This window comes from Elgaria multicarinata, chromosome 6, assembly GCF_023053635.1.
Source record: "Elgaria multicarinata webbii isolate HBS135686 ecotype San Diego chromosome 6, rElgMul1.1.pri, whole genome shotgun sequence".
Classification (NCBI taxonomy): Eukaryota; Metazoa; Chordata; class Lepidosauria; order Squamata; family Anguidae; genus Elgaria; species Elgaria multicarinata.
Genome location: NC_086176.1, coordinates 44,856,985 through 44,875,378, shown reverse-complemented (window position 1 = coordinate 44,875,378; position 18,394 = coordinate 44,856,985). Strand labels below are relative to the sequence as shown.

The 18,394-nt window shown below is 39.9% G+C and overlaps 1 protein-coding gene across 2 annotated transcripts in view; it reads right to left on the bottom strand.

Moving 5' to 3' along the window:
• ENTREP1 (endosomal transmembrane epsin interactor 1) overlaps positions 1–18,394 on the bottom strand; it is a 36,973-nt gene continuing 18,579 nt past the window's right edge. For both annotated transcript variants that reach the window (XM_063129320.1, XM_063129321.1), the window contains 5 exons: positions 13,402–13,531; positions 12,690–12,759; positions 4,023–4,169; positions 2,156–2,445; positions 1–811 (listed from right to left, as the gene is read on the bottom strand). In XM_063129320.1, the coding sequence (XP_062985390.1) occupies positions 608–811; positions 2,156–2,445; positions 4,023–4,169; positions 12,690–12,759; positions 13,402–13,531 (841 nt within the window). In that variant the 3' untranslated portion in view covers positions 1–607. The remainder of the gene's footprint in view (positions 812–2,155; positions 2,446–4,022; positions 4,170–12,689; positions 12,760–13,401; positions 13,532–18,394) is intronic.

The window sequence follows — 18,394 nt, the reverse complement described above, 5'->3', positions numbered from 1 at the left end:
GGTGGCTAATTCTGTCCTTTACTCTCTTTAAGACAAACAAAACAAAAACCACTCAATTGTAACTATTCATCAAACGTGAAACCAGAGACCTATAGTAAGTGCTTCCAATAAGTTTAAGTAGAAAGAATAAATTGTTTCTATAAACATCAATGTACATAGTCTTGTTTCTTCCCCACATCCAAAAAAGAGAAAAGTGCTTCTCAAATATGCTAACTGCACCTGAATATCCTTGTTTTAAAGACAGATTTGAATCGGAACATACTGAGGTTTTTATATATCTTCCTCCAGGAGTGTCCTTAAGTATTGTTTCCTAAAACAGCAGTAGTGATTTCCCCATCAACTTGCATTGTCACTGAATGGTTTCCTAGTCTGTTCACTGGGTTGGATCCAAGATTTGTCTTCCATGGATAGAAGGTCTCTGCTCACGGAAGATGCCTCCACCCAATTTTCTGCAGGATTCCCCAACCCTCTGTGTAGTATGTTCAGGGGACTGGAGGGCTGCCATGGAGAAGAAGGGGTGGGGAAGTCTGCTTCTACTAGCCCAGTTGCACACACTTAAATCGGATCCAATCCATTGCATCTGAGGAGGAGTCTCACAGATATGAGCTCAGAGCACTGTTTCCCGGACAACTCCAATGAGACTATGAGGTCGTTCATTCTCTGTCCTCTGAGTTCTCCTGTCTAGCAGTCGGGTTTCTGCAGTAGTGAAAGTACTCACATCCCCACAGCTATCCAAATGCAGGAGTCCTGGGTGCCGTCTGAAAGGCAGTGTATGGGCTCTTGATGTGGATGGGTGAGCAGGGGTCATCACCTTCACAGCAAAAGGGGAAATTACAATTGAAAAACTGTTAAGTGTTCCTTATGAAACCTCTCCATACCTGTTCTTATTTAAGGAGTCACTTTTCATAACGAAAATTTAAACTTCAAATACTTAAAATGAGTCATGCAATATAAAGAAAAATACTAAAGTTACATGTAAATTTGGAAATTGAGCATACACCCTATTGAATATGTTTTTATTCATGGCATACCCAAAACCCAAGACTACAGGGTGTATGCACTCTCACTCCTGGTCACATTATTGGTGGGGCCCTAGCATTCATTCCTATTTCCAGCATTATTCAGCAATCCAGTTGTATTCACTTTTTTTTTTACTTTCTTAAAAGTAATTTTTAAAAGCAAAAAAGAAACATGTCAGGATGGCTGGTTTAAAAAACTGGGCCATTTCTGCTTCTGCTCCTAGTTCCCCATGAAATCTTACACATCGGAAATAATGTCTATTTTAGGAAATCAAAAGTGGCAGAGAGATTAAGAGTTCAGAGATAATTCAGGCCCCTGCTCTATCCCCACCTTCCCACCTGTTTGCACTGTTGCATGTGCAAGAGTCCCCTGCAGCCTATCCCCCTCCCATCTGCAGCCAGAGAGCTGTGGATGCCCAATGGTAGACGGGGCTACATCTGACCCATATTTTTATGTACTGTTAAACTTCTCTGACAGCTTTAACCATAAATACCATCTTCCCTTTAGTTATTTTCCAACTGAGTCGAATCCTGTTCCTTAGCTCTGGATAAAGGGTGTTTCTTTCTTGCGTTACCACCACCACTACTCCCATATATAATTACTACAGCCTTCCTCAACCTAATGCCATCCTGATGTTTTGGACTACAACTCACATCAGTCCAGCTAGGATGGTCATGTGTTATGGGAACTGTCCAAAACATCTGGAGGGCACTAAGTTGGGGAAAGTTGAGTTAGTACAGGCTTGTCCTGCTTCCTCTTTGACGCTGCTAAAGGGGTGAGGTTGGAAACTTGTTTTTCAGGTAACTAGTTATTCAACAACAACAAAAAACACCCACCACGTCTTGCCACTTTTAACTAGCTCTGAGTTTTGGGGGAGTTTCACCAGAGTGAAAAAAGTGACCAATATATAATTTCAATAGGTTTCTCCAGCATTTCATTCAGTCCCTCCAACGAATGGAACCCCGAATTGTCTAATCTGACTGATGAAGCCATGATAAAGGTCTTATCAAAACAAGACCTTTATCATGGCTTCATCAGTCAGATGATGTGCTTTCCAAAAGTACAGCTGCAAACGGAATCTGTATTCCGGAAGCCAAAAGAAACATTTAGGAGTTCAGCTACAATAATAAACTACCTGCTCAAGGAAGCTGGCACTGGTGATGGCTTCCTCCATGTGCTCTTCATCTGATTTCAAGACAGATTTTATGTCTTCCACTAGTTCGTGTATGTCAGGGGTCATGCTGCTCGAGGAGTGCTCCAGGAACTTTGCCACAAGCAGCTTCGTATCAATGTATGATTTATAGTCTATCAAAGACCGAGGCCTCGAGCGCAAAGCCTTTGCTCTCAAACTCTTTCGCAAAATGACAGTAGCCAGTTGTGGTTTTAATTCTGTTTGAGTGGCAGCTTCACAACTTAGCACTGGAGCTGGAGACAAAAAGAAAGCATCACTGATGCATCTGGGTAACTTCAAAGAAAAGACACAGAGCGTGAAATCCCATAACTAAAAGGAAATAATCAAATAATGTACGTCAAATATAATATCTGAATGAAACAATTTGGTAATGATTGTCAGAAGTCATACCAGAGGACCAAACAAGAGAGAAAATCTGCTTTTACTATCACATCAGCAGTGTGATATGAGAACTGCACCATGGATACTTGCGATTTAAGTGTGGTGGGTGGGTTCTGATATATGAATGTCCCCCTGTCACAGGAGCGAATTGCCTCTATGGACCAACCAGTGAACGATTGAAAGAATTCCCTTATGCAGGATAGAAGACCTGCTTATTTTAATCATCCTAGCCAAGAAGAAATGTCAGAATCTGCATATGGATTTATTTAGGATAAATTTTCATTAATCCTACCAGCCAATCAAACTGTGATCTAGTAGATAGACAGATTTGCAAAGTTAAACTGGGCACAGGACTAGGATTCATTGCTGGTGATGCCTAGTGAAGACAGACCCAATGAAAATTAAAACAAAGATGCTAGTGATGACAAACAGTTGAGGTTAAAAAGGGAGAGGATTATTAGTGCAATGGGATGGGGACCAGAGCAAAAGTTACTTCATTATATTAAAATTATTAAAGATCAAGCAGCAGAAAATATGTACACAAGGTCTCTTATAATACAGAAGTAAGGTCACCTATTTTTGGAAAGCAACAAAAAGGGTACCTGCTAATCTTGTTAGCTTAAAAATATGAAACTTTAATGCTTTTAAAAAAACAGAAAAAGGCAACTGCTAGTGAAGATATATTTCTTTCAAAGATATATGCATCCATTTTTACTGTGACTTAACATAGCTATTCCATACTCAGGCTAAACAATACTTACAGCCCCTCTCTGGTTATTCTGTTAATTTCAAGGAAGTAGCCTTGATTCTATGCTAGAAGCATGAAACCTGACCCAGAAAACTCAGACATCTGGTTACCTTGAAATGTGATGGTGGCAAGAAAGGAGTTTAAATATTATTTAGTCTTGCATAGAGAAGGACTTTTTTCTCTGGAGCAAGACAATGGGGCTGTCTTTATGGCCACACACTAGAGGCCTCCAAGAGGCAGCTAGACAGCCATCTGTCAGGGATGCTTTAAGATGGATTCCTGCACTGAACAGGGGGGTTGGACTCAATGGCCTTATAGACCCCTTCCAACTCTATTCTATGATTCTTTTGTGGCGCGTTGCTGCCACAATGATCCAAAATCCCGCTCTTTCACTGCTGCGGGGTGGCAGCGGCTAATCTTGATAGCACAGGGAAAGCACAGGGTTTTAGGCGCCAGTCATGTCTAGGGATGGGTCAAAATTCCACTGGGATCTGAGATGAGTCAAATTACACACACTAACAAAGTAGATATACACATTATTTTTACATTAGATAACATGCCCTTCTAAAGCATCAGTCCCACTGGAGATCAAGCACCATTATATGCAAATATGCCTCCTTAATTGTTTGGCCTCAGACAAAGAAATAGAGCATATTTATGTTAAGGGGGAAAATCAGTCACCTCTGGATGGAAAGCCATGCACCACGGGATCACTTTTTGATCGTTTCCTGAGAGGTTTTAGGACTTTCCTGCAGCTTCCTGCAGGTGCCAAACTAGGATCTGGATTCAAGGTGGCCTCTCTAGTCAGAGAACTGAGAGGATCTCCATCTATTTAAGAGAGGGGGGGGGGGAGGGAGGGAGGGACAGACAGACAGGAAAACCAGTTAGCATAAGCTTGCACATACTACATAGATAAAAAGATCCTTAGGAGATGTATTGCAAATTTAGTTCGATTTCCATGGTGATTTTAAACCAAATATTGTCTCCCTAGCAATGCATTTTTAAAAAAACTTCGTCTTTGGAAATGAGTTACATTTTCAAAGAGTAAAGTTACCAGTAGCGTTGATTTGATTTAAATCAAATTGATTTAAATGATAATTTAAATTGTTTCTCCAAATCACTGAATTTTAATGATTTAAATAACAGTTTATATCACTGGTGAGGAAGATTCTATTTAATTATCATTTTTAGTAGAGGTACATTATTGTATTAAGCAATTATTCTGAATTGATTTTGGATTAATTTTCATCAAAAAATGGGATGATAATTTGGTAATCTTAGTACTAAAGCAGAATGAATTTGTGAAGTCATTCAGGAGATGAACCAGCTCCAACTGTTCTATTAATCATGATGTTTTTGCCATGATGTGTCACCATCACCAAACAGGCTTTTAAATTGTACTAATAAGGTTGTGGAAAAGGAAAATTAATCAGAAGAATAATGAAACAACCACATTAACAAAATATACATGGATTTTTGAATGGTTAACTAGGTATTTCCCTTCTACAATGGAGGATACATTTAGCAGAAGTTTCCTCAGGAGTCAGGACTGCATTAATACGTTGTGTCCACTTTTGGTTTCACTTCCTATTCCCTTTCCCTATCCCTTGCATCTTTATCCAGACTCCTTCTCCTCCTTGTTTAGATCTACTCCATCTCCCTAAATTCTCTGGTCATTGACCTTCTCTATCTTTGCACTTAGAGAGAGGCAAGGCCTTGAGAGCAAGGGAGCAAGCAAGCACTTCTGAACACCACTTGCAGTGCGGAATCGGATTGATCAAGTTATCTCCCATCTCCATAAACTGCTGTCTAGATATTCATGGAATATAATTAGAAGTTGTATAATTAGTATTCATGATGATATCTTTGACCAAGGCTCTATTTTTTACTAATTGTTTTAAGAAAATTTCAGAATCTGATTTTTTTTAAAGTCTGATTTGTAATTTTATTTTTAAAAAATCTTTGATTTTTATCAACCCTGACTACGAGTTACAGTAATATATTTATAAAAGTAGAATTACTGATTGCTATCAGTATCAACAATAGGTACTCATGAGAAATATTTTTTTACTATGCTCAGATTACTCAGTAAAGCAAAATATAAATAAAATACCTTACAAATTTTAGGACAAATGTGTGGTAATACATTCCCATTCACACGCATATGCAAATTTTCACATACACAGGTGTCATGACAAACACGGGGTCTTTTTTCTAAAGGTATGGAGCACACATATTATGGACTGTGCTTCAACCAAGTGGTAAAGTAGCTATTTCAAGTGGGGAACATATTATTATTATATTATTATTATATTTATTTGTATTCCGCCTTTTGCCCAATACTGGGCCTCAAGGCAGTCTTACAAAGTTTTGATCTCCAATCTCAGATCAGAGGTAAGAGGGGAGAGGGTGCCCTCTGAGGGGATTCCTTCAGGGCGCACGGCTTGGAACCTTAGCTTGCTCATAGAGGAACCCCTAGAGGTTCCACGGTCTGGACTGGGGTGCCCAGCAAGCTGGATCTAGCCCACAACCTGGAAGTTTTGCACCCCTGTAGTACATCAACTGACTAGCATGTGAACCAGTACACCGAGTTGGAGAAAGCAACCTTAGACCTGACTACTCCAAGGAAAAATAGCAGTTACTGGAGAAGGATGCAAGGAAAGGGAACTAACTAAAAAGCATGGCTAAGAAAGTGGTTGCACTTGACTTGAGAGCCTTGTGATAACCTCAACACAAGATTCCAAATTCCTTTCTTATCCACTAAGCCATTAGACTCAGAATAAACAACTCATACAGAGAATGCATCTCTTGCAAGGCTTAAGTAAGCACTGAAAGTGGGCTTCATCCTATAGCAAACCAGGCTGGAGACACTAAATGGGTGCTTTATCATAGGCCACAGCTAGACCTAAGGTTTATCCTGGGATCATCCAGGGTTTGCCCCTGCCTGAGCACTGGATCCCCTGTGTGTCACCTAGATGAACAGGTTTGACCCCTGGATGATCCAGGAATAAACCTTAGGTCTATTATTATTATTATTTATTTATTTATTTATATAGCACCTAGCTATGGCCTTAATATATAACTCTACTGTCTATGCAGTAGGTCTACTGGACTAAGATTAAAGGGAAACTGATATGCTTACAGGCAAGTATTTTTAATATGTCATTTTCACAGAAGCCTGGGAAGCTTTATTTTAAAAATAAGGATTTTCTCATATTTTAAATACGCAAGTCAGGAATGTGAATATTTGAATGAACTTCACTCCTAGAGGAATAAAACACCAGGCTTCCTGCCACAGGGTATCAGCTGCTACTCCAGCACTGGCTGTATGATTCTGACAGAAAGTGACACAGCATATTAGACTGCAGAGTAACCACTACTGGAGAGGAATCCGGATCTATTCATTTCTGCTAGGTTTATAGTAGCCTACATACAAAAAACCACAAACCTTTCCCCCTACATAAACAACACACACACGAATTTATTTAAGCATTTATTTAAAACCACTGCAATTATTGGTAGCATTTAGAGAGGGCCAACAACAACAACAACAACAAAATAGTCTTCATGCACTCTTGAGGATCATTAAAAAACATGAGCTGACGCAAAATTCAGCCATCAGAATGCATTTGCACATCTGTTTGACTTTTTACCCATTTGTTTCAAAGCTCAGTTTAAACTGCTGGCACTAACCTTGAAAGCCTTGAATGGTTGGTTTGGGATGAGGTTATCGGAAGAACTGCCTACACTGCATGAACCTGTAACGGCCCTAAGATCAGCCCCAGGCCGTGGTCTTCGGCCTGGTTGATCAGGTTGGCAGGCACCAGGGACGGGGCCTTTTCAGTGGTGGTTCCATACTTGTAGAATTATGGAATTCACTACCACAAGATGGAGGTGATGGCCAACGACTTGGATGACTTCAAAAGGGGATCAGACCAATTCATGGGAGTGCTAGTCATGATGGCTAAGTATTACCTCCAGAATTGGAAGCAGTATACTTCTGCATATCAGTTGCACTCACACCCTAGTTGTAGGCTTCCCATGGGCATTTGGATGGCTCCTGAGCAAATAGAATGGTGGAGTAGCTAAAGCTGTAGTCTGATCCTGCAGAGCTCTTCTTAGGGACTCATACCACTTCTTTCATCTAAGAACTGTGTATGGTCCCTTCTTATGTGGTCTAAATGGACCCTAAAGACACTTTTATTCTGCCAATTTTATTTTTATTGATTTTATTGCTGGGTCCCGCTCTATTTTTAATTGTTTTTATTTTATTTTATTTATTTATTTACAATATTTATATACCACTCCCCATTCAAAATTTTGCAGCGGTGTAGAAGATAAAATAAAAACACATTAAAAATAGATTTTTAAAAGAAGCGAAATGCAAAGTGAACTGTGGCTAATCATCAAGGGAAGGCTTCCTGGAACAGCGATATTTTCAGGAAGTGCCGAAAGGAATACAAATTTGGCACCTGCCTGACCTCCAGAGGCAGGGAATTCCGTAGGAGGGGGCTACCACGCTGAAGGCTCTTCCCCTGGTGGACTCCAATCAGAGGATGGGTCTATGTGGAACCACCAGGAGCAGGCCCTCGGATGACCTCGGTGATCAGGTAGGTTGGTAGGGGAGAAGGTGATCTCTCAGGTATCCTGGTCCCAAGTTGTTTAGGGCTTAGCACACTAGTACAAGAATCTTAAACCTGGCCTGGCAGCCAGTGCAGTTCCTTCAGCAAAGGAGTTACATGCTGGAAAGGGGCAGCTCCAGACAACATCCAAGCTGCAGCATTCTGCACTAGCTCCAGTTTCTGGAGCAACTTTAAGGGCAGCCCAACATAGAGCACATTGCAGTAATCTAGTCTTGAGGTTACCAGTGCCTGTTCCACCGTGACCAAGCTATCCCTGTCCAGGAGAAGCAGCAGCTGGCAAACCAGCCAAGGCTAGTAAAAGGCACTCCGAGCCGCCGTGGCCACTTGAGCCTCCAGTGACAGACGATCTAAGAGTACCCCCAAACTACGAACCTGATCTTTCAGAGGGAGTGCACTGCAGCCCCATCCAGAACAGGCAATGAGCCTAACTCCCGACTAGGGAATCACTCACCCACAGGGCTTCCGTCTTGCCAAGATTTAGTTTATTGGCCCTCAGCCAGCCCGTTACTGATGCTGTTTTTATTACATATTATTTATTCCATTGTTGCATTGCTTTAAAACATTTTATTGTAAGTCACCTTATGAGGGTTTGCCCTAAAAGGTAGAGTAGAAATGACATAAATAAAATGAATGAAAATGAATGTATATGGACAGAAGCATTTTCCAGGGCTAATTCAGTAATATGAGGAATCCAAAAAGGCGAGACAAGATGGTAAAGATGTATTTGTTGTGTATTTGTATTTTCTCCAGATTTTTTCTGGTACCCATTTTCATGTCTAGAAATCCTACCAATCCAGGATTCTCCTTCCTCAGCCTATCCAGAACCACCTTTTCATTATATTTTAAAGGCCTCTTTATTGGCTTTTTGTTGGGCTCTAAAGACTTTTTCATTTTTGTCAGCTTTTGAGTGATTATAGTGCTGTAACTGTTTTTACCAGCTGCCACTATTTTAAAGTTTTCATTTGCTGCTGTTATTTTTATCTGATTGCTTTCATAAGACCTATTGATTTATGTGCAGCTATCATGGTTTTTCCAGTGTGAGTGATCTTACATTTTAATAATTTAATGTTGTTTTTATATGATCTTATTAGGTGGTTTTATTGATTATTGTAAACCAGCTTGGGAAGATAATCTACCCCGAAAGGTGGTTACAAATCCATTACACAAATAAAAATAAATACATTTTATTACACTGATATTATATATCTGTCAAAGAGCAGGGGCGAGGAACAAAGCAGTTAATTAAGAAAGACTGAAGGAATTTTTTAAAAAAATCAATGGCACCACCTCTGCTTATCTGTCAAGCATGAAGTAGCAACCATTGTGGGCAAAAATAACAAGCTCAGTTCACTCTTCTATGATACCAAATTGATAAAACAGGCTTTAAGAACAAGTAAGGTTGGGGGTGCATGTGCAATCATCTTGGCCCACTACCTATCAAAATAAATAGTTGCATTTTCCAAAATAATTCCAAACAAAATCCACCTGAGCTGCAGAGTTCTATTTGCTTCTGAGATCAACATCTTGAACTGAGAAAGCCTTCTACTAATATCTTTATCGGTAGCCTTCAGAGGACAATCAATAAGAGAGTAGCAGTAGGTTGGGGCGGGGATATTACTACCCAGTATAAGTTATTCTGGTTTAGAAGTCAAAAGCCTTGCCTGGCCCCAGGGATATGGTGGCTTCCTTCTATAAGAAAGCCAGGTTTCAGAGTTTCTGCTACATATAGATTTAGCGTCATCCAGCAACTTCACAAGCAATCAATGCTGTTGCCAAGCACTGCCAAATAGACAAAGAGAATCAGTCCTAAACATACTTCTTCCTTGCCCCCCCCATTTCTAACTGCATTAGCATTATATTACCAGAAAGAAACTATGAGTCAGTCCTAATCTATGTAAGTCTGTTCTTATCCATTCAGTGAACAGTAAAGTTTCTGTAAGTCAGCCTTTCCTTGAAAGGATACATTATTTCTATACAGTACTAAAATGAATTTATTCTAAATATAACTTAAACTATCTCTATCTCTATCTTAAAATCCACTGCTTATTCACAGACATATTTAACAAAACTTTCACAACTCCTTCATAGGCAAAATACTTTTTTTGCATTAGTCTGAAGTTACACTTTAATCTATTTGAAATTGTTACACTTTAATGTATTTAAAATGGTCACTTCTACTGCTGCTGTTTGCTATATTCTACCCACACTAAGTATAGAGCAACAAAATCCATTCTAATTGGAGCAGTATAGGCAGTTCTGTGGAATGCTCCTTTGTCAAAAGTCTATATCAAGTGAAAAGCAATGGATATTAAATATCAGGAATGCATGTTTCACTTGGAGGCATATTCAGGCAACGCATGGTCCATGGTTTCAGAGTGAGCAAGTAGCTCCACGCACCCCCAAATCCCTTATTTGGTAATTTGTTTTCCCCTCCCGCTGCTTTGCCTCAAGCTACTGTCCCACAATAAGGATGAGCAGCTTCCTCTTTCTTCACTGGCTGAAGAAAGAAGAAGCAAACAAAGATGGCGTGGCTCTTGAGAGGTACAGAAACTCCCATTTGTTGAACTGATCTTTCATCTTGACACATATGCTGTCTCCCAAGTGCCTGAATCCAAGACGTATCAGAAAGACTGACAAGGCTTGATGGAGCTGCAGATCACAGACCTTTTCTACTCATTCATGTGGGCACAAATGATACCGCAAGGCATGACCTCCAACATATCAAAAGTGACTTTGTGTCTTTGGCAGGAGAGTGAAGGATCTTGGCGCCCAAGTAGTATTCTCATGAATACTTCTGGTCAATACTTCTCGATCCAAAGAGAGAGGCGGGTAAGAAATTATGATGATGATGATCATCATCATCATCATCAAGAGAAAGGGAAATTTTTCAAGTGAACTCTTGGCTGCAACACTAATGCAAGCAGCAGAGATTTGGGTTTTCCAACAATGGTACAATCTTCAGAGATGAGGGGCTGCTTTGCAGAGATGGAATTCATCTTACTAATGAGGGAAAGTACATCTTTGGAAGATAGGGCATCGCTAGACGGGGCGATATCCCGGGGATCGCCCCAGGATCATCCCTGTGTGTCCACATGGCGCACAGGGGATTTCAGGGGAAGGGAGGGATGATGCCTCCCTTGCCCCGGGATATGGCTCTACACTTTAATCCCGGTTTTTCCTGCGGTCTCAGGATTGTCTCGAGACCGTGGGAGGTGTGGGCCGCTGTCCCGGTTTCATCCCGGGTCCTCACAACTAAGTGCGAGAAGCCGGGAACCAGGCACAGGGCACAGAGCTACTCAGGAGCTCTGTGCCCATCGGGGGTGGGGGGATCAGGAAGATGTTTTTTTTTAAAAAAAAAACACCTTTCTTGTAGGAGTGCTCTTGCGCTCATTTCGGATAAAAACAAAAACAAAATGGCAGGCGTAATGTCCTCTTACTCCCAGGACGTCACGCGCCACATGTAGACTGAGGGGGAGGATCTCGCGATCACCATATAGTGAGATCTTCCCCATCTGGACCCTGGCTAACCTGGTCAGGAGGTCTTTAAACTAGAATGCAAGGGGGTGGTAGTTATAAGACCATTGGGAAGTAATGGATTGGCAAGTAATGGATTAAATACAGCAAGAAAGCAAAGTGTATTGGAATTAACTAGCTTAACAAAGAAAAGACAAGCATAAAGTGAAAAGAAGACTGAACACAGTGAGTATAACCTATTATTTTATATGTCGCTACACTAATTCATGAAACAAGCAAGATGAGCTGGATGTCATAAGCCACCAAGGCAAGTACGACATAATAGAAATTACAGAAACATGGTGGGATGAATCACACCAGTGGAACATTAAGCTTGAAGGAACAGGCAACAGAAGAGAAGCGGTGGTGTAGTGCTGTAAATCAGAAAAGAACTTAGGTGTTCAGAGGTCCACTGGACTGATGGAAACACAAGTGTTGAAAGCCTCTGGGTTAAGGGCAACCTAACAGATGCGATATCTTGCTAGGTGTCTGCTACAGACCACCAAATCAATCAAAAGAGCTAGATGAATATTTACTAAAGCAGATAACTGAAGCCTCGAAGAACCATGAAGTGGTTGTGATGGGAGATTTCAACCACCCAGATATTTGTTGGAAGACTAATTCTGCCAAACACAAGATGTCAGAAAAGTTCTTGACTTATATTAGTGATAATTTGCTCTTCCAAAAGGTTGAGGTGGGCACTAGGGGATCTACTACTTTGGATTTGGTTTTTTACTAACAGGGAGGAGTTGACTGAAGATATTAAAGTGGTGGGAACATTGGGTACAAGTGACCACACATTGTTAGAATTCATGATTTTGACAAACAGTTTGGTAAAAAAAACAGTCAAACACAAACCATGGATTTTAGAAAGGCGAATTTGAATAAATTAAGAGAAATACGGTAGTAAGGACGATACCATGGGAAGAAAACCTTAAAGGTAAGAGTGTTGTAGCAAGCTGGGAGATTCACCTTTAGTACCCTAAACTGTGAACAATTCAAATGTCAGAGACAACAAACATGTCTATACGGAAAAGGAAGAAATAAAACGGATGCTATACTGTTGTAAACCATAGCAGGAAACATGTTCCAGAAAGAAAAAAAACGTTTCAATTAGAGGGGAGGGGGGAGATCATATTGTTTTGTTATTTATCATTAACCCTAACAAAACACTTTAAAAAGCCATCCTTACCTTGAGATTCATTTTGTCCTGGAGGGCCATTAACAGTTTCTGCGATATCTGCAATCTGAAATGCACCTTCCTAAACAGAAAATTAACAGTATCAAAAATAGAAAGTCATTCTTTACACTTTATAATATTTACACATAAAAGAATATAACCAATTTTCTACCAAAGAGGCAATTTAACAGCCCTTCAAGCATGCTAATAAAATAGACGCCTACCATTCACCCAAAGACCAACCCATATTAAAGAGGCAGCAAGCACATCATTCTTGGGCCATACTTGAAGGGGGTTATAAGCACACACAAAAAGAAGCCTAAATTCTATTGTTTAAAACCAAATTATCTTTATTATTAGAATGAATTACGCAAACAAGGAAGAGTACCTCCTCCCCAAGGGAAAAATATTAAATTTTAGAATTAAAAATGTATACTTAAATACCTTCTACATTTTTAGAAGCTCAGATAGCCAGCAAATTTATTTAAAATTGAGGATAATATTTTCTATTTATCAGCTTCAAATGTTACACTCAGATTTAGGAAGCATATAATCCACATTAGGTTAAGCATCTTTCATTCCTGTTTGAACGACTTTGCTGGATCTTAAAACTTAATAAACATTTGCCCTTACTAAAAGCAAATTCAATAGACTGAAGTATCAAATGGTTTATCCTGGACTGCTGTGAACGCACATTAAGCTCGTGGAATCCAGTAAACAGTACCTGCTCATGACTCATCTGGCTCACCACAGCTTCGTAAGGAGGTGGGGGATCAAGTGGGCAGAAAACCTCAACTCCTTTAATTCTGGCTCCATAAATATGAGGTAACGGAATGACATCAGAACCCAGAACCCTGGGAGAAACAGTTTGTATCAACTATAAAAAAAAACTCTTGACTTTTCTACTAAACGTGCTCCCAAAGAACTCAGTGACCATTAACAATCTTTTTTTTTTAATTGAAGAACAATTTCTAGAACGCTCTTTCAAAAATCTTCACAAGGCATTTAAAAGAACCCAACTAGGAATTATTCTCTGTGAAGAAAGAACTGTACCAAAGCATTTTAATACTGAATCCAGTCAAAAGTATAGAGGGTCCAAATATTTTCTATCACTGCTCAGCTAAATGAATGCTGAAAGTTAGACTCGAAATCCTAGATACCCATAGTGTGAGATATGGAAAACACACATAGCCAGAAACATCCTTAATTTTAAGCAAGCTACACAACACACACTCAGTAGAGGGCTAGCAAGGAAGGTATCTATAACGCCAGATAGGGAGTCCCTCCCGTGCAGCTCTGTGCTGCTAATATTCTATTAATTTTTTACATTTGTTTTTCACACTTAGGCTGCAGGTACATAAAGCCATCTCTACTGCGGCATAGCTAATTCTAGATCAGGTAGTGTCAGAACCAAGTGCAGTGATCATGAAAAATTCATGAAATCTATTTCTGATGTCCTGAGAATGGGTATCTATGAATACATTCTAGGCTCTCTTTACTGAAATGCAAACCATGCTAAGATTCCATTTTTATGTGCCTACTGTGTCTCGTAAATGTCAGTTTTGATTGCATGTAATTATCCTAGTGTTTAACATTTCATCCTATTTTTAACATTCTCTGTCCTGTTTATCACTGAACAAAACAAACATGAAGATAAGTAACTCTCAAAGCAAGCATTTCACATGAGGCTTTGCTTAACGATTTTGGGTTTTTAAGTGGATGTTTAATTGATTACATACATTTCTAGAATGTGGGAATTTGAAGGCAGAAACCTTATCATTATGCAATTTAGCCACTGATTAATAAATACTTCTTACATAGTGTCCTAATGAGAACATAGTACATTTTGATTTTAGGGGTTAATGAATATTGCAATCTAATAACTTGCTGCAAGTTTTAAAATGTATGCCTTATACATGACCAATACGTTTAGAGAATCCTGATTAAGCTAAGCTGGAGAAGGGGTCTTTCACAAGTATGCATTGCTTCCTATTTCTACATTTCACTAACAGACCAACAAATACTGTGTTCCCATGATCCCATCTTTCCCTGACACATCAAATACGAAATGAAGACTCTGTTGTAGCCTTTGGGCCTAAAGACTTTCTGGTCAGTTCATCCGTCCCTTTTCCTCTCTAGTAAGTAACACAAACTGGACTGGTGGTACAAAGATCCTTCATTTGCAGCTCGAAAGCTATGAGAGGCTGTTGCATATGTATTTCAGACCAAATCCTGGATGGGATGGAGTCTAGTCAAAAATGCAGCCACAGCAGTTTAACTCCCAAAATAGAGGGTTTTGTAAAATTCACCAGCAAATCTAACAATGACAAGGCTAGTGAAACTGGGCAAATATATAGAGTTGAATCCAAAGAGCACTTTCCTTGCACTATGCTCCAACAGAAGGTATAAGATAACATGTAAAAAGACTCTTTCAATTCAACTCATTTGTCCTTATCAAAACAACATGGGATTCTATTTCCCTACATTTATAAATTGAATCCAATCCTCTCCCCATCAAGATGGCCTCTCACATTAGTGGGGAGGCCATCACATTTTCCCAGCATTCAAATTTACATTTCCTGTTGCTGATAAGGTATTTTGTTTAGAAAACAACACTTGCATTTATTCCTACTGTATAGTTTCAGAAGTACCTTAGTCTCCTATTTGTTAGTGCCTGTGATATTAAGGATTAAAAAAAAAAGAATCTAATTATTTTCTTGAAGACTAACAAATATTTCTCCTGTAGACCTCTATCTGGAGTAAAGGTAGGATGGAGAAACTATTATTTTTGTCTATACCTTTTGTAATTTGCTTTGAGTGTTTGAAATAGAAAAGTGGTGAAAAGTTAGAAAAAAAACTGGACAATAAATAGAATGATGTAACATGTACATTAAAAAAATAGCATCAGAAAAGCTTCAAAAGATTAGCTTCACCACCCCCAAACTCTGCAGCATAAGAATGTTTACCAATATTCAAAAAGGTGCAACCTAATAAGATAAGCAGCCCGCCTAGAAGAGGCACAAGCTAACAAAAACGTTGGTTAAAAAAAGTTGACTCAACACCGTGTTAAGTTGAATTGATGTGCCCTAATTTGGGGCTAGGAAAAGTAGAATCATAGAATAGCAGAGTTGGAAGGGGCCTACAAGGCCATCGAGTCCAACCCCCTGCTCAATGCAGGAATCCACCCTAAAGCATCCCTGACAGATGGTTGTCCAGCTGCCTCTTGAATGCAATAATAAGAGAATATTCCAGTTCAGGCTTCCCATTAAATTGTTGGTTTGGTTCTACACTCCTTGCTTTCTGTTTCCATTTTGATTAAGGGAATTCATGTAGGAATGACTCATGGTATATCCATCAGACTAAGTGAAGAGTCAAGGAATGGCCTGAATTGTATTAGTCTTTCATGCTGGACAATAAATTTTCTTTCCAGTAGTTCAAGCAATTTCCATGTTCCCTTTGTGAGTCTTTGCAACTGCTGCTGCTGCCTCATACTATAAAGTGGTCAGATTGTCTCCAGGCACCTCATAAAGCTGCCTTATCTGGAGGAAAGGAAGGGAAAGACATAGACATAAATGAAGGTGACCTAATCTAAAAGCCAGCTAAGATACACATTATATAGCTTTATATTATATTGATGGACTAGGTACTGTTGATGCCTGACTGCAGTCCAAATAAATGAAGGCCAGAACCTACTCATCTTGCTAGTCAGCAATGGAAATACCTTTGCCAGGGTAAAAATACTAACCCAAGAAGGTAAAGCAGGGGTGAGCAATGTGTGGTTCTCCAGACATTGTTGGAATCCAATTCCCATTACCCCAGCAGCCAGCATGGCCAATAGTGAGAGATGACGGGAATTGTGGTTCAACCACATCTGGAGGGCCTAAGGTCCCCCACTCTTGGGATAGAAGTAGGCCCACCATGCCAGTCTCTTATGCCACACACAGGGAGCATGGGTATGTGGGGCTCTATGCCACCATAGTAGATTTTCCTGGTTAGTTCAAATAGGCTTTTGACATTCACCTCCTTTCTCCACTACCTGTTGAGCCTGGCTTCCAACTTCCCATGGTTATCTTGAAAGTACGCCTGTATGAATTTGTATTGAAGTGAGAATTTCACTTGTTATGGCTTTTCTCTTCATAGTATTACATGCATTGGAGACGTTGCACCTGGTGGAATTTTCCTTTTCTGTGAATCTCTTCAAAAGTGCAGGTGTCTTCTCTGATATGAACCTGGAAACCATAGCCTGTCTTGTTTTTGCCTACAGTGTGCTCATCTTTTTCTGGCTTTACTCCTGTGACTTCAAGAGGTAAAAATTTCCCCATGAATTTATATTCATCGCAGGAAACCCTTTTTTGTACCAGGCTGTTCTTACAGGCATAAAACAGGGCAAGAGCTTCTTGCTTGTTCACAGCTTACAGCCCTCTCCTGTTTCTTAACCCTCTATAGCAGTGGTTCTCAACCTTCCTAATGCCGTGACCCTTTAATACAGTTCCTCATGTTGTGGTGACCCCCAACCATAAAATTATTTTCGTTCTTCTCTACACGATCCATTGTCATGGGATGGTTTGCTAATGAAAATAATACATAACAATAGCTTTAATAATACAAAAGATGATACATGACATAGTTCAGTCAATACAGTTTCCAAAGACGATCGGAAATATGTGTTTTCCGATGGTCTTAGGTGACCCCTGTGAAAGGGTCATTCGACCCCCAAAGGGGTCCCGACCCACAGGTTGAGAACCGCTGCTCTATAGGATTGTTGCTTTTTCTGCCCTTATAAATAGAAGTTGCATCATAGGCAAGATAGTAACAATTACAGCTTTTGTTGTTTCACCAAAGCAACTTTTACATTTCTGCCAATCATAGTCTTTAAAAGCATAGTTCTGTCAGAAAAAAGGTAGAAATTCTATTCCAGTGCATAACATGACCCCTCTTAACTTTTCCTTGGACCTTTCCTTTGCTCCCGCCAGCTATTGCTTCCTCAAGCATCTAATTTCTTTCCTATTATTTCTACCCTGCTTCATTCAACCACCCTAGCTCCTATTTATTTATTATGTTTATATGCCGCCTTATAACAAAATGTTGTCAAAGAGACACACACAATAAAGCAGGAGAAAAACAACAATGATAAATAATGCAACAAAGATTTTAACCGTCTCAGAAAATTTAAATCACAAATCTAAAATCCTAGCCAGCATGCTACCCAGACGCCTCCACCCCTTTCTGCCACAAATACGGTCCTTAGCAAGTTTGCAGGTTCTCCTTTCCTCAGTTCCCTGACTTTTTTTTTCCAGGCCTCTGCCTGGTCTTCCCTTAATTTCCTTCATCTCACTACACTGCTGATTCCGTGTACCCCTGCCTTAGACCATCCTAACTTCCAGGCTTCCTACCTCCTTGGACTTCTTCTCAACCTGCCTATCATACTAACACAATTCTGTCTGTCCCAAAACCAATGGGAGGTTTTATTTCTGGTCAAAATCACTGCTCACATTCTTCAAAGGAGACCTCCTCTGAAAATTTGTGCTTGGTTTTACTCCTAGCATCTAGAATGTGAAGGAGACTTCAAATGAATCCTTTTCAAATGAATTCACCTGCTGGCCACACCTCCTAGCAGTTCTATGTACAGCCTTAGTGAGAGAAGGGCTCCTCCACCCAACTGGAAACACTGGTTGGCTAGTTTCCCGCTGGGTGGAGGAGCTGTTGATGTAAAGCGC